We start from the raw sequence: 17574 nt of genomic DNA, 5'->3' as shown, positions 1-17574 counted from the left end.
TAAACATTTGTCATCCTTAGGGATATCTGAAAAAGTATCCTTCATTACCGTTTAACTTCGCTGCTCGAATTTACATCTTCCTCCATTCATAGGAAGCAAATCCACGACGTTTTGCAGTTGCGTCGCAGCCACATTAAGCATTCTTGTTGAGTATTTGATTTAACCAAATGTTGGCTTATAGGCTGTTCCAACATGTCTCACAGATTCCTTATGAGATTCAACTCAAATTATGTGATTTTACAAACCAATCGAGATGTAATAGCGTTAGTGATTGTTCATAGATCCAATCACATAATAGAGAATTAGCAAAGCGTCTGTATTATGTTATCCGTAATTTTAACCTTATTTTCTAATTGTTTGCAATTTGCTGGAAAATATTCGCGCATGCGCTTTGAACTCAGATCTCTCTACTCTTCTTTTTCTCTGCCACTAAATCTCTTTACTCTTCCAGCCATAAGAGCTTTGTTGCTGTCCTCTTGAAGGAAAGGGGTATTGACACCACACACCAACAGCATACTCAAATCATGAGGATGTTGACTGAAAGGTTACACCTGATGATCAATAATATTAAAATAAACCTGCTGGTTTTGGTCAACTTAGCGGGCCAAATTCCTCATAAGAAAAATACCAAAAAATAATCATAAGCGAAACAAAATTAAACTATGCTTTTCGAAGTTTTTCTGAGGGTGACTAATTTTATATCCGGTGAGCTTATCATATCCAATTAACGAGAAGCTAACAAAAAAAAAAAAAAAAAACGATAATCGTTAAAGCGAACACATACTTTACCGCTGGCATAAAATAAAAAATATCTTAAAACTGATTAAACCCTAAGCATAAGGCGAAAGTAACTTAGATAAAGCTTGCAAGAGTTAAACGAAAGAGAGATAAAAAAGAAAACCCTTCAGTACATCTAAGAAACGTTTCCGTTCAACATATCAATAAATACATACATTTCTGATATAAATATCTTATCTTATGTCTAAAGTTTCGTTTTGCGAAAAAGGTGCGGCAAATAGAACTAACATTTTACAAGAAAGCAGCATCTTACCAGAAGTATAGATTAAATTATATGTTGTTGTTTTGTATACGAGCGTCGATTTTAAAAGAAAAAACGAGATAAAATGTAACTATCTTAGCCATTAAGTAATAGAAAGAAGAAATTTGTTTTTAAAAATGTTCTAAAATCAAAGATATATATATTAAAAAAAAAATGGTGAGAAGAAAATGTCTGAAGTAAGCTAGCGTTTTTTAGCGGTGAGTACTTTATTTACCAAAGTGGCATGTTTTTAAATCAGAAAAGAATCATTGTTGTTTGCTAAAGGAAATAATATTTCTGAAAAAATATATCTCCATGCATATTTTGAAGCTGATAACTTTTTGTTAGATAATGCATGAAATTATTTAAAATTATTAAGTGCCAATATCAAATGCAGTGCTAATATAATTACACCAGTCTAAAAATAATCTCCTCCCTTTTGGCTGCTATTTTTTGTATATAAAATAAAGTCTCTGATTTAGAAATAGAAATTAAATCATATGTAATAATGACAAAACTTGAAAACATATTCATTTAAATATCTTAGTACAGATGATTTATTGTCAAATTGTATGTATTTGTGCCCTTTCTGTTACTAAAAAATAACGAATTCGAAAGTTCGCTGCAATATGGAAGGATTAATTTCTAGAATTCTGTTAACTGTAATAGTTCTTCTATTTATTTCAAGTACTAGCCAATCTCACTTATGCCTCACAGAACCAAGATGTTATTGTTATACTTACAAAACTGGCATTACAATAATATGCAAGTATGTTGGTGACGTTCAACCAATAAACAACGTGTTAAAGAATTATCCTCGTGTTCACACTTTAAGCCTATCTGGACAATACTTGAAATATCTCAAGAGCAAGAGCTTTGCAAACCAGTCCATTGATATCTTGGAAATATCAGGTCCTCTAGGAAATATAGCTGATGATGCTTTAGCTTTCATCAAAAATTTAGAAATCGTTAGTTTGAATGGTACAATGTTCTCGACCATTCCAAAAGGAGCAGCTTTGTCCGATTTCAGAGTTTTAGAAATGAGTAATGGCGTCTTAGAAGGCATCCATGATGAGTTGCATGCTATGACGACAACTGCTGATTTTATGTTCAGTAATAACAACATAAGTTACATTGCAGCAGATGCTTTCGCGAATGCATTCGCGATGACAAATCTGGATTTGTCGCACAATTCCTTGGAAATTCTGAACGTCTCAGTATTCCGGCAAGCATTCAACCTAAAAAGATTGAATCTAGCCTACAATCGGCTTCTGACTGTGGATAGAATACTTAACAACTTAAATCTAGAGGTAAGGCAATTTCAAATCTCATTCATAAGCTGTTTAATTGTAAGACTGTACTGGGTGATTCGAAATTCTTCTGACCAATTTCAAAAGGTCGGAACTCAGAGGGGTGTGCAAGGAGGGGAAAATATTAAATATGCTTTTTATAATATTAACATAATTTTATAAACTGAAAATCAACACCTACTCTACCAGCCATTTTCTCTCGAAATGCATGCTACGATCGAAATTTTGGAGTAATTGAATATATGAATCGAAAATTTTTGGATAATACAGTTCAACTGCAACCTTAATATTGTGATAAATGGAACCATATTACCGCATTTCTTAAACATGATCATACGATATTATCATTCAATTTTAACGGATATATGATTCAATTCAACACCTTATTAAATTTTCAGTAAATTTGAACTATATTATTTTTCAAGGCATATAGCAAAATTATAGGACTAACCAGTGATAGTTATAACATTTTTAACAGTGGCAGTTCTTAAAACATCTGGCCAATTTTTCAAAAATCGAAAATTTTAAGCGATTAAAAAAAATTGATATTAATGATACCAGGCATTGTCTCTTGAAGCCTTTCTCGAAATATGGCAAGCATTACAAGATTCTCTCCTAAAATGAAGAAAAATTTTAAGAAAACAAGCATAAAATAAAGTAGTTTCAGAATATTATAAAATATTCATAACAATTCCATATTAATTTAAAATAATAATAAGAGAAATGCACATGGGGTTTCATTTTCGACGAAAATATATTATTAGTAGCGATCAAGTGGCAACTGGTAGACAATTTTAGTCGCCAAGATATTTAGTCCTCTAAGACCGATGGCGACCGCTAATTTTGCCCTGTAATTCAAGGTACCGACATGATGGTTCAACTGATTTTTTCTGAGTGTGAATTAGTTAGTTTGTTCTCAATGTAACAAAAACTAACCTATTCATGTTTACTTAAAGAAGATCAATTCCCAAAGAGAAACATATGTCAGATTAAATACTCGAGATTTGTTTAATAAAATTTTAGGAAGAATTGTTCTTCAAAAATAGTAATTTTAAAATTCATTTTGTTACAAAAGTCGCATTTTGAGCAGCGATGGCTCAGGGTATAGAGCGCTCGCCTTCCAATCTGACGAACCGGGTTCGAATCCCAGTCGATACGAATTCCGCATCCGGCTGTCACCAACCACATTGCAGACGTGAAATATCCTCAGTGGTAGACGAATCATGGGTTAGAGTCCCCTTGCCGTCAGGCTTCGAGAAGAAGTATAGCGAATTCAGTGTTCCCATTTATCTTTAAACTAAATTTCGTATCTGTAATTGTCATTATTTACTCACAAAGCTCCAGTTTACATAAATTAGTTGCTACAGATGATGGAATATAATTTTTTATTTTATTTTTCAGACACTTAACCTTTACGGAAACAACCTGAGTGATGTGGATAATGTGTTTAATAGAGAATTATATGCTTTGAAATGGCTTGATCTTGGTGGAAATCCTAATTTGAACCTGAGTAATTCCACCTTCCAAAATTCCCAGAAGAAACTTATGACATTAGGTCTCAGCAATAATCAATATATAAGTTTGGATCCTGATTTAACTAAAAACTTAAATTATTTACACGATTTATATTTAAACGGAAATAATTTGTCGAATATTCCAAAGGATTTTTTTGCTGGCTCAAAATATATAAGAAAAATTGTATTAAGCAGTAACAATTTCAAATCAATGGATAATCTTTTAATCTTTACCACCCCTACTGAGCTACCTAATTTAGAGTCCATCGCACTCAATGAAAATGAAATTTCATCTATTAAAATTGATAGCCATTACCAACGTATTCTTTATTTGAATTTAAGTGGAAATCAGCTAACTGGTATCAATGAGATGGATTTTATGAATTTAACATCCATAAAATATCTGAATTTGTCTAGAAATCCAATATCTGATGTTAAAATGGGAAGTTTTGAAAGACAACAAAAACTCCAGTCACTTGATTTGTCATTTACTAAGATAAAAACTTTGAACCAGTCTTTGACAAGTTTAAGTAGTTTGAGTTACCTTAGAATGACTTCTTCCTCACTTCAGTCACTGGAAAATGAATTTAAAGGTCTTAGAAATTTGAAAAAAGTATATTTGGATGGCAACAATATTATGTCTGTAACGGATGCATTTTCGGACATCTACAATTTAACTGCTTTGAATTTGGCCAGAAATAATTTGACAACTCTGATGAATGGTTCTTTACCTATAGTTAAGCTCAAATCTCACTCTTTCCAAAAGTTGTGGCTTGAAGGTAAGAATAAGTTTGATCTTTACAAAATACGTGGCAGAGTTATTTGTTTTGTTTATAAAGCTGTTTTTCAAAGTCTCTGACATTGCACGAAAAAACGCTTCTTTTTTTTTTGCGTTGCGAATAATATGCTATTTTCATAACTGCTGTGAGTTTGCAACAGTTACTCATGACATGTTACGACAAGTTAAGCCTATCTAAAGCTAGCGCTGTCTATGCTTGTCCTGAAAATGGCGCAAAACGTCAGTATGGAAAAAAGCCGCAGTTTTATGAATATGAAATGCGTTTGTGGTTTAATTTTTAATATTTGCAAGCTTACTGCAATGCTGCATTGTCTGGGCTCATGAAAATTTGCGAGAACTGAAAATAAGGCAGTGTTTTTGATAATTTTCTTCTAGATGGAAAAATATCGCGAATTGGCTATTTTTTAATTAAAATATTTAAGTTAATCTTCCGTTCCAGTATTTCTGTAGCCTTATTTTAATTTCTTCCCCCACCCCGAAAACAGCAATATAGTAATTTATTAGAAATAAAATGCTTAAACATTGTCCATTCATTTACTGAGATACTGTGCTATTTTTGACGCAAACTAATTTTGAATAACTATGCCTATTTTGTGTTTTTCAATAATGAAATGTCATAAAATCATGGTAGAAATATTATCGAATTCGAGTTGTTTAGGCTTTTTATTTTTAATTTCAAAAATTAAAAAGTATAAAATAAAATAAATGTAATCATGATTGAAAAATCTTTCTAAAAAATCTATTATTAAACTTTTCGTTATCATTGTAGTTTATATTACAGTCTACAAATTTTTGGTAATGTTGCAGGTAAGCTCTGCTCCTGTGGAAGCTAGAAACATTTTAATATGCTAAATAAGATATCTTAAATTTTAATATGCTTCTTTTTTTAAAAAAAAGTTACTAGGGCCCCTTATTTTTATGTTCTCCGACCCAGATTTCAGTGCAACTCCTTTATAGTTTGTCTTTAGAAAGAACTCCCCTCGCCCTAAAGTCTGAGGTCTGCTATGGAAGCAAGAAACAGCACTTTTCAAAGAGGAGAGCTTCTCTTTCCCCTGATTCCCTTTCTCCGACTGACTCAAGTCGAAACCTGTCTTAAATATCGACCTAACACCCCTACTTGAAACAGTCAAACCTCGTAACCTTAGTCACCGCCACTGCACCGGACGAATGGCGTGGGGAGTTCTTTCCATGGACAGACAGTAGAGAACTTAATAGCAAAGGGTCAGTGATTCAGGCACAGATACAATGCTCCCATACACTTACTGCTTCATAGGACAAAATGGCCTGCTTACTTGCCAAGTCAGGACTCAAACTCTTGTCCATCAACCACTAAACCAGACATATACAAAAACAATTCGTGAAAAAATATACAGTGATAAATACGAATAATTTCATTAATCATTTGTGTTAATATCATTCAACAAAAAAGGGAGTATTAGAAGAATATTTCATCCTTTCTTGAAGCACGCGGGACAAGGCTGAAATCAATATCTCGATCATAAAGCGAATCAGATAAGATACGGAGATCTTCCTCACTATAGACTTACAGTATAATACATAGATAATTATATATACTAGTATTACATTGGAAATCTAAAGCACAGACTTACCATGTGTAATTAAATAGATAATTATGTACTATAAATTTATTTACTCTTTACTAATTTTAAAACAGTTTAAAAATTATCATAAATATATATTGAAATATACTTAAAATTAAAATACTCCATAATTGGGTAATATCACAGGATTGCTGTTACAATAAAGAAACGCAACTTTTAGTCTTATGCCTTTAATTTGTAATAATAGTCAAAATGAAAATAAGATTATGACAAGATTATATATATTTGTAGTAAATACTCTAAAATCCGAAACAAAATAAAAATAAAAAATTCAGAGGCAAACAATGCTTTCATTTTACTTTCATTAATTTTATGTTGATAGCATCCAAAGTAATTCAGATCTTAATGAGAGAAAGTTGCATCATAATGCGTGATTTATCTGTCCAATTCATAGCCTGGTCATCATTTTCCTTTCTTTTTTTTTATAGATACAGATTCATAGATCAGACAGATTATACATATTATACAGATTATACATAGATACATAGATTATACAGATATAGATACAGATTCAGCGATCAAATATGACGAGCAAGAAAAAACCTTTGGTTAAAATTAAACAGCTTAATTTTTTTTAAAAATTAATTGGAAGTTTGTATTGCCTGAATATTTTTAATAGATATAATTTAACATCACAAAAAAATTTTATTTTATTTTTTGCGACTTAATTTAACTGTTTAAAACTACAGCATAACAAGAAATAATTTGAACTCACAAAATACACAATTTCAATATTTGTTTAAGTATTAAAACTAAACTTTCAAATTAAAAATGGAAACATTACTTCCTCTAACATAGCTACACATTTTGAAAGAGGATCATCGTTGACCTAAATGTAGAGATTTAGACATGTCACAAAATTTTCTGCCATTAACTTACTTTATTTCGCCGCGTTTCTAGCTCAGAAGTTTTTTAGGGACTGGCAAAGTCTTATGAGGTTTAGCACAAAGCTTTTGTCTCCAAAAGAAACCAAATGAAATTTTTATTTGAATTCAAATCTGATCCATTGAATTCACACCTGCTAAATCAAGTCTGATGATCTGTCCTTCTTGTATTGATGAGAAAGACGAAAAAATATACCTCCCACGATTCTTAAGTGCTTTTAGCTCGGGCATTCCAACAAAATGTGCGGGAGCAGGATCCTGTTTGAATAATTTTTATTTTATTTTAATGTCCATCTTTAGTTTGATAAGAATTTTTGTGACCAAGGAAGCATCACATTTTCCAAAATAAGTTGGCATTAAATTAAAGAAAGAAAAATGTATTTAGTTTTAAACTTTGCCCAAGTTATTTATTGTCACTTTAGCTTTACTTAAAGTAACGCTTTAAAATATATAAATTTATTGCAGATAATCCCCTATCCTGTGACTGTAGACTGCTTTGGATGTTAGAATGGCTGAAAAACAATAATTCTAAACTTCAAGACAATCCACTATGTCACTCACCTTCCAATCTCCATGGCATTGCAATAAAAGATCTAAACGAAACGTTGTTGGTAGATTGGAATGAAGACTGTCCTGAAAGTTGCGAATGCAAGTGTGTTGCTGCCGGTATAAACATTTCAACTAATGTCAACTGTTCCGATAAAGAACTAACCAACAAACCAAGTGTTTTCCCTAGGAACGCAAAAAGTATTGATATCAGTGAAAATAAATTAACAGCTATAGAATTTAATACGGCCGATTATCCAGAACTAGAAGTTTTGAACTTAGAGGGTAACAAGCTGACAGACATACAAGTTGAATTATCTTCTTCCATAGAGAAGCTCTATTTGTCTCGAAATAATTTGACAAAAATTCCGTATGAGAACTGGAAAAATACAACATTAAGCCAAATTACTTTATCTGTGAACCCATGGATTTGTGACTGTAAAGCATGGGACTTCAGACAATGGTTGTTAATTCATAACTCGTCGGTAAGTTCTTGCATTTCGAACATATAAAATTGTTTTAATGTTAATGAAGTAAAGTTTTTGGTGCACAGAAAAAATGCTAAAAGTAACAGGTTACCCTAAATAATTTATAAAGTTTCAAAAGACTATTTACTTATTTTGTCTTTCACAAATTGGCATTGGGGGTACTAAACTTCGTTTCAACAAGTTTATGTACCCCTAAGACTTGCAGGAACACACCATTGCTTCAGGGATGGACAATGCTAGAATCATACTAATGAACGTAAGGCCGAAAATGGTTTGCTATTAAGATGTGTGACTGTGTCAGATGACCAAGGGTGCACACGTCAGGAATTTTGCACCGTTTGTCAACGGTAAGAAATACCCCCACCACAAAGTCTGATGCCGCCTGGTGCTATGGAAACAAGAATAGCGCATTTCATAGAGGGTAGATTCTCTTCACTCTAGGGCTAACACAATAAACCGAAGAAAAAGATTCCCTTTCTCTGGCCGAAACCACTTCAAAACATGTCCTAAGCAATGATCCCACACCCCTACTTGAAATAGCTATACCTCGTAACCATCGTCACCGTCATGGGTCCAGACGACTAGCTACGGGAGTTCTCACCTTAGACAAACTACAGCTATGTGTATTTTTTCATGTATCACTCGACTTGTAAGTTATATTTTTTAAATGAGCAGTCATTTTTAAAAATAGACGAATTATTTAGGTTAACCCTGAAAAGCATGTAAATTGAATTTATGTCTTAAAGTAATCAGAGTTGAATTTATATCCCTATTCTCAGTTGAATTTATATCTTAAAGTAATCTCAGAAAAAAAAAATTATTTCAAGTGATAAAATGCTAATTTTATTGGATTCAAAAAATTATACAACCAAATAAGTAAGAAGAATTAAAAAAAAAAAAAATAGTAATGTTTAAAAGCAAAAATAATGATGCAATAACTCTATGTTTAATAACAGATGTATAGATTAGAAATTTTAATTTAAAAAAAAAGGAAAGCATTTTAAATATAAAAAAAAAAAGATTCAAAATATTTTTCTAAGAATTATTATTTTTTAAGTTTAATTTTATTTTAGCTAATAACTCTTAAAGATTTTGTACAAAACACGTTTCGAACTTATTTAGGTCAAGAAATCAAAAATTACAACATTGACTATAAAAAGCACTCGAAGTTACTTTTGTCACAATATCATTAATATTTTTACACATTTAAAAATTAATTATAATTCCTAAAGTTAGTGTTTTTATTTTGAAGATTTTAGACTTACAAGAAATCAAGTGTGGAGACAATGGTAATCTGAAAAATCAAGTTATCATCAATCTCAGCTACGGAAATTTTTGTCCTGAAAAATCGGAGAAGGATACCTATATTGTTATCATAGGTAAAAAAATTTATTATTTATTTAAAAATAAATAAATAAATAAATCACACATTTATTTGTTAGTTAAATAAGTGTTAAGCAAGCAAATCTGTAACATACTTTATAGTTTTCTAAAACGTATACTAGTTTTTAATAAAGTTCTGAGTTTCTTCCAAATTTTGCACAGTAGCTTTGTTATTTCCACTGGTGAAGGGATTCATTCTCTGAGTAATAAGTTTTTTTTCCCTCAAAAGAGCCGAAAAACCATCGAATTCGAAATCCAAAGATTTGTTACATATCTTTATACCTATGACTTATTTAACATTAAAAATTTATAAATTTATTACTAATAGATTTTGCTAAACTGAATAACGTGTTTAAAATAATTTTAAAATAACTGTTTTTAGAATAACATTTTCATAACCGAATTCCTTAAATTCTCTTTTTTAATCAAAATACTGAATTTCGTATTATAAAAACAATAAAAAAAACATTCGAAATCGTAAACTATATATATATATATATATATATATATATATATATATATATATATATATATATATATATATATATATATATATATATATATATATATATATATATATATATATATATATATATATATATATATATATATATACACAAAGTAAACGGTGGGGGGAATACAAAAAAGGAGAGAAATTTTTTAAAAGAGATGAAAATAGATAACTGTTAAAAAATTAAAATTTTAAAAAAAAACTAGAAAACAAAACAATGAAAAGATGTCATCTTGCCGTCAGCTCACACGATTATAGCCGCAAATTTGAGTGCTTTCTGATATTGTATTAATAATAATATTGTATTAATATATAACTAAAGCAAAATATATTAATACAAGAATGTGAGATGCACTAAAAAAAGATGCGAAAATTAAACATATCGAACAAAAAATTCATAAAAATACAAAATAAAACAAAATTTCAAGAAAGATTCAAAATGAAACACAAATAGTACAAACAAATAAAGCGAAGAGCAGGAACAGACATCCACGTATTTACTGACATCTTGCAAAAATGATTTTAAAATATTTTCGAAACTAAGTTGGTAATTAAGTTCGTAACTAAATCTTTCTCTTTGCTTCATATGTTCCTATTTGTGTTTTTTATTTTATTTTATTTTCTTGAATTTTTGTTTCCTTTTGTATTTGAATTTTAGTACTTTTTGCTTAATTTGTTTTATTTGTGAATATATTTTCCTTTGACTCTATTAATACAATACTAAAAAGCACTACAAAATTTTGACGATATAACCCTTTCTTAATTTAAAACATTTTAATTATTCTTTTCAGAATAATTTTTTTTCTCTCTTTTGAAAAATGTTTTTCCTTTTTATATATATACTTATTTCGTTCTTTCCGTTGTAAATTTTCTTTTCATTCTCTGTTATATATTTTTTTAGAAAAAAGAGAGATTCTTGATGCATTTGAGAGTTAAAAGTTAACCCTACCATGATAAATGGGACAAAATTCTTACTTCACTTTTCGATTTTTTTTTAACATTTTATCAACATTAATAAACTTTTATCAACAGCTTTATGTTTTTGATACATCTACTCCAAGATTTTCAATTTTTTTTTCTGTATTTTTTCATTGTGTTATTCTTTTCAATTTTTAGCAATTTTCTCAGTGTTCCTACTGATGACCTGTTTCATTCTCTATTTATATCGGAAACTACTCGTAGCTATCTTCTTTGAATGTGGATGCCAATGCTTAAAGACAGAAGAAGACTATGATTATTCCTTTGATGCATTTCTATTATTTGCAGATGAAGATGATGAATTCGCTTTGGGAGTTATTGAAGAAGGTTTGTACTAATTCATTAAGATTTTAAAATATTAATTATGAAAAATATCCAACGCTTCACTATTCTTTTACCAGGGAATCAATTTATTTTCCTCTATTATGTGCATATGGCTTTCGTAATGTATCTTTTTCAAAGTATACACATAAGGGATTGAAAATTAATGTTTAAGCAAGGAAAAAACAAATATGCCATCAAAGTCTGCCAAATCACTAATGAGGAAGGAGGTGGAATAAAAAACAGTAAAACCAGTTTGATTGCGGATGAAAATTGAATGCGTTTCTAAGAATCGCTTTTCAACTATATTTTTTTCTTCTGGTAGTCAAATGTTTATAGTCGTGACTTGCTCAGCAGTGATGTATTAGAGTTCGAAAGCACTTTGCAACCCTTAATTTGTGTAAATTATCTTTGACAAATATTTTAAAAATATATATTAAGGGATATCATTATGCAATAATTCATGGAATGTTAGGAAAAAGGAAATTATTCCTGTTGATTATAATCAATAAAATATTAAAATGCAGATTCAGGTAACTAAAAACGCAAAAATTCAACTGAATAAACTACTCGTTAAAGATTCGCGAAATTGTAAATTTTGGACGGAATTTATTGTGCAGACATAATAAATATTTCTACAGTTTTCTCAAAGAAACGACTTCTTCTTCCAAATTTATAAAGGGCATAATAAATAAAGTAGCATGATTTGAATTAAAATTATTTCAATCAAATAATTTTAAAGAAACTCCTAAAAAAGGAGAACTCGATAAGTCGGATAATTGGGTGAATGTAACTTAAGTGAAGTGATTAGGCCTAACCAAAGATTGTATAAGGGTGAAGATGGGAAACTGTTTCCTGCTAAATAAGTTGTAAAGATTGTATAAGTTCTTTGACCTAACCATGTAAGCAGATTTAATTGGATACCTGTAAGCGACGTCACGCGTGTGTGTCGAATCTGATTGGCTCCTGCATCGACAAATATCACGATTTACCAACGATTATGTCACTTGTAGGTATCCAAATGGGTACATGCATTTCAAGAAAATCAGATACCCACACATGTGACCTATGACGTCAGCGCCAACTGCTCGTTTGTAAGCAAAATGGCAGGTAAAGTCGTTTTTCACACAAGTTAGAATGTCAATTTACGTGAAGTTAATTAAATGCAAGTCCGTATTGAACATCGAATTTGTTGAAATATAATTCTTCTTCGTTAACGTCTTTTACTTAACTAAGAATTATTGTTTGCTTATGCATTTTATCATAACCGTTATATATTTTTGTTTTGTGTACCTGGCAACTTCAATGCATAATTTGTTTGTTAATGTTCTACATGGCTTCGTGCCTGTCCTTGTGTTAAGTAAGAAATATATAGTAAAAGAATATAGACTGTGTCATTTAAAAGAATTGATACTTGACGGACTTGGCTTACTCGAAATAGAATGGAAAGAACAGTTGTTAATGTAAACAAATGCCACGTTTCAACAACCAATCAGGATGGAGATACCCACACTACGTCACTTGCAAATATATAATAATGGATGCCTATAATGTATGGTTGACCCTGCAAAGCTAGGCACAGATAGCGCTAGGGGTTGAAATTCGTCGTAAGAGTTCCGGGTTACTACTTCCGAATGATTTTCACGCCTAAGCTTGGTAAAGCACGCCAATCAATATTATTACACTTACAATGTTTGTAATATTAAGCGTTCTTTCAATTTAACTTCCAACGAAACAAATAAGAACCAGCGATATTCCACGCAATTGTAGCCAACCAAGGGATAACACTCAAAACACGGCAAACCTTACACTTTATTTAAGTTGCGATATTAATTTTCTTAACCTTCTCGCGACAAGTTTTTTTTTACAACAGAACAATTTTGATAGCTTAAACTATGAGTAGGGTTAGATGAAACTAAGATGCTAAAACTAAGATGTTATATTTTTAGGAAGATTTTAAACACTGATTTAGGATCGGGACATATATGTCCCATCGGTCCTGACAACTGCGGCATATGTGTCCCAGTAGTCTTCAATGAGTAATTTTGGAAAAGAAAACCAATGATCACATAGGACTGTTGGGATAATATGTTCCCACTATCCAAGACGAGAGGGAAACATATGTCCCGATAATAAAAACGGAAGTAAAACTTTGCTACTTATCAGTTTATTAGAGGTAATCTGCTTCGTGAGTAACTTCTCTGGCCTTAGATTTGTACATAAATCAAAATTTAATCGAAAATATGCGGTATATGCGGAAAATATTTTCTAAATTTCTCCCGGAATTAGGAAGTTTGTTATTATTTACATAACTATTCACAGGTTGGTTGGTTCTAATGCCACTTGCCACACGGGCAAGCCTGTTTGGTGAAACGGAGCAAATTTAAGGCAGAGTGTGCGATTCTTGTTTTTCAGTGGCGCCATCTATGGCCAAGAATTCGACTTCTGCCACATCATACGTCACACCTGTTTATAAGGCAGACCCATTCATACATCCACAGATCGTAATTTTTACCTAAATCAGAGAACGATCGATCTCCAATCCAGTACCCGCAGAGGTATTGATTTGTTATGGGAACATGGAGGACTTTGCGACTCGACAGAATTTTAACGTGCATCAGTCACCAACTACACGGGGTAATAGGTCTTCCTTTCTTTCTTTTTAGAAAAATTACAAAATAGAGCCATTTTTATGAAAATGATTGCAAAATCAGGGTTCAACGTTTAACGATTCAAAAATTATAAAACACAATTCAAAATTCCTACGTGCAGAGGAAACTACATTAGCCAATTTAATCTGATAAATATTTAATGGGTTATTAAAGAACAACGTGTACATATTTTGTGAGGTTTGCCATACGATCGTGTTAGAGCAATAAACACTGTATCAGTTATTCTATAACCGTCGTTGAACAGCCGACTCAATTTTGGGGTTTACGACTACTAATGTTTAACTCCGTAGCCTTGTAATTTTAAACCGATCCAGAAGACAAGGAAACTCCTGGATCAGTACCCCTAGATGTATTGATTTGTTATGGGAACATAGAGGACTTTGTAACTCGACAGATTTAGCGTGCATCAGTCACTATTTATTACACGAGGAGTCTTCTTCGTCATTTACTTCGGCCGGCGGGGATCGAACCCATGAACTCTTGGACAAGGGCCCAGTACTCTAACAACCAGGCTATCCCGGCCTCTGTGTCAGTTATTTGACATATACAAGTATCACCTGATGTTTATTTTCATTTGAGCATATTGAAAAAATTTCCCCTTTTACATTTCTTTTAATTTTACAGGCTTAGAGACTGATTCCAGAAAATACCGACTCTTTGTACCTTCCCGACAAGTACTTCTGTCATCCTCTCCCCTCAGTATCAATTCATCCGTAGCAGACTGTTGTAAAGTTATAGTTATTCTATCTAGGTAAGATTCCAAGGAATAATAATAATAAACAGGAAGATCTCTATTTGACAATCGTAATTATTCTCTAGAAAAGAATAAAACCAGAGAGAACCAGGGACCCGCTACCCAGGGTTAACTACCCTCCATTGTCCGCGAAATCAACCATTATGGAGGAACAGGTTTAATGGTCAGGGCAGGCATCATGCTGGATGGCCGCACTCCTCTCCATGTCTTTGAAGGAGGCCCTGCGACTGTGTCAGGTCTTGGAGCACTATGTTCGCTTTTTCAGGGGTGCAGTGGGCCCTGTGTTCATTTTATTGAACGATAACGCGAGGTCACATAGAACTCTTTTGGTCGGATGGATTGGCTAGCCAGATCGCCATATCTCAACCCTAAGGAGCATGTCTGGGGAGGGCAATTGCAACTCGCTACCCCCTCCGAGAACCATCCAGGGAATGAAAACAGTGTTTCTGAAAGAGTGGGACCTATTGCCACAGGAAATGATAAACTGCCTTATTTCAAGTATGAAATTACGTTGCAAGGCCTGTATATCTGTAAGAGGGGACCATACCCCCCATTCTTTTTCTCAATTAATAATCCTTAAATGGCAGCAAATGGTGATTCAATCATAACTTTTGTGAAAAATAGACATAAACCGTTCTACCCTAAAGGTTTTTAATGTCCACATAAGCTTTGTATCCGCTGCTAAGAATCTTACTATTGCGTTCTGGCCACAAGCATTTTATGACTTTACATTCACTTAGAATGCTCTCATGCGAACTGTAAGATAACTCTGAATTCTGACGCTATTAAGCGTGTGCACTTTTCATTTGGGAAGCCTTCATACTGTTGAAGATAAAAAATAAAATATATTAAAAAGAAAAGGGTAAGATCTATCATACTTTGAATTTACTTAGTAGATTGGAAAGTCTACATTTTCTTACTTACTATTTGAGCTAAAAAAGAGGGGGGAGGAGTATCACTTCTTTAAAATTTTGGTACTTGTGTAGAATCCTGTCAAACAAAAAAGCTAGCGCAAATTTCACCAAATCGTTGAATATTGCAATCAGCGCATATTTAATGGAAATTAAAACAAAAAGTTAATTTTTTAAGAAAAATATTTTTACAGTTTTCAAAATTTTTGAGCACATAATGTTAAAATATATATTCCTGTATATGAATTATGTATACTAAATAAAAGTAAATAGTCATATATTTGGTATGTAACTTTTCACTGTCGGCAAAAAAAAAAAAAAAAAAAAAAAACGTGATAATTAGTGCTATTTTTGAGTTTTCGCGAAAATGTTCCGACAGGATTTTACAGACCAACATTCTTAAAAATCTTAAATGTTACTTAGCAAAAATTCTCTTAACAGTGGAACTTAATAGTTCTTCTAATCACATTTCCTTTCTGAAACATTATGTCGCAAAAAACTGACAATAATATACGTGCACTCGGTACTGAAATGTTGCGTGCAAGAAACTAAATCTTGATATCTTGCATAACTTCAATCAGATTTTGATTTTTCTTTTTTCAGCAATTTTCTACGAAATTCTCAATGCATGCAACTGATGAAAACGGCTATGGCTTGCTCAATCGAAAAAACAGCCCAACGATTCATCTTCATCATTACGGATAGCATACCACCAGAATTGAAATTGGATGCTGTACTGAATTGTCTAGTGAAGAGGAGCACTTTGATAAAATGGGGCGAGTGCCTTTTTTGGACCAAATTGAAGTTCAGTTTACCCAAAAAGTCAAAAACAGTCACTAGCAATGAAGAAGAGTCTGAAAGATTGATTTAGCGTGAACATTAAGAAATCAATCATCGTTATAACAATTTTTATGGGTGTGCAATTTTAAAAATTTGAGAGTATTTTTTCAACTTATTGTTATTGTAGCAGTAATCGAATTTTTAAAGTTTATCTTTTATGAGTGAAATTGAAACACAATACTCAGCATCCACAGCAATAATCAATTTAAGATGCTCCAATTTAAAGTTTTATGATAAATAATCGATTAACTGTTATATGATAAATAAATTGATGTTTTGCGATAATTGATAAAATGTTGTTAAAGATAATGTTGATTTGTTCCTGTTCTGTTTGACATTTCCTGCATTGTGTGTCTAAAATAAAATTATGGGAGGTTGAATATTATGTCTGCTTTAATATCTCATGAAAGGAATTAAGGATATTATCAAATTTCGTATTAAGGAATTATCAAATATCCGAAGGAAGCTCTAATTTTTGAAAATCTCATAAAAGAAAAAAAAAAGTAAAACAGTGATAAATTTTAACAAAAAAAATAAGTCTTTTAAATTGACATTATAAAAAATAATTTAAAATATGTTTCAAAAATAATTTAAAATATATTTAAATTATTTTTTATAAATGGCCAATAATATAATTATTTTTTATATTAGCCAAATAGCCAATAAGGAAGCAACTTTCGTGACTATTGCACGCTTAGTGTTTATAAACATCACCCTTCATAATTTAGAAAGCTTGTCAAAAATGCAGTAAACAAAGGTTGCATATTAAAGGGTTAAGGTTGCATAAAGGTTTAAGTTTACATATTAATGTTTAAGCGAGGGAAAAAGAAAAACGCTATTGAAATACCTACTATAGAACGCAATAACAAATTCATAAAAAATTGTTTGAGAGCTTGAGAAAACAGAGAGGAATTGAAAGGCAATAATTCATAACATCTCTAAATTTCATCATGGACTCAAACTGGTTATTATGCTTTTCTTTGCGCTTACCTCACCAATTCC

General features: G+C 31.5%; 1 protein-coding gene across 1 annotated transcript; it reads left to right on the top strand.

Moving 5' to 3' along the window:
* Positions 1 to 905: 905 nt before the first annotated feature.
* LOC107447822 (uncharacterized) lies at positions 906 to 16952 on the top strand. Its single transcript, XM_043051544.3, has 7 exons — positions 906 to 2349; positions 3751 to 4642; positions 7634 to 8199; positions 9455 to 9581; positions 11213 to 11401; positions 14692 to 14818; positions 16336 to 16952. The coding sequence occupies exons 1-7, from the start codon at positions 1669 to 1671 to the stop codon at positions 16601 to 16603; spliced, it is 2850 nt and encodes a 949-aa protein (XP_042907478.2). The 5' UTR covers positions 906 to 1668; the 3' UTR covers positions 16604 to 16952.
* Positions 16953 to 17574: the final 622 nt, after the last annotated feature.

Source organism: Parasteatoda tepidariorum, chromosome 3 (assembly GCF_982258835.1).
Source record: "Parasteatoda tepidariorum strain Cologne lab strain chromosome 3, Ptep-v5.0, whole genome shotgun sequence".
Taxonomy (NCBI): domain Eukaryota; kingdom Metazoa; phylum Arthropoda; class Arachnida; order Araneae; family Theridiidae; genus Parasteatoda; species Parasteatoda tepidariorum.
The sequence above is the reverse complement of the archived record's forward strand: the minus strand, read 5'-3'. Positions and strand labels throughout refer to the sequence as shown.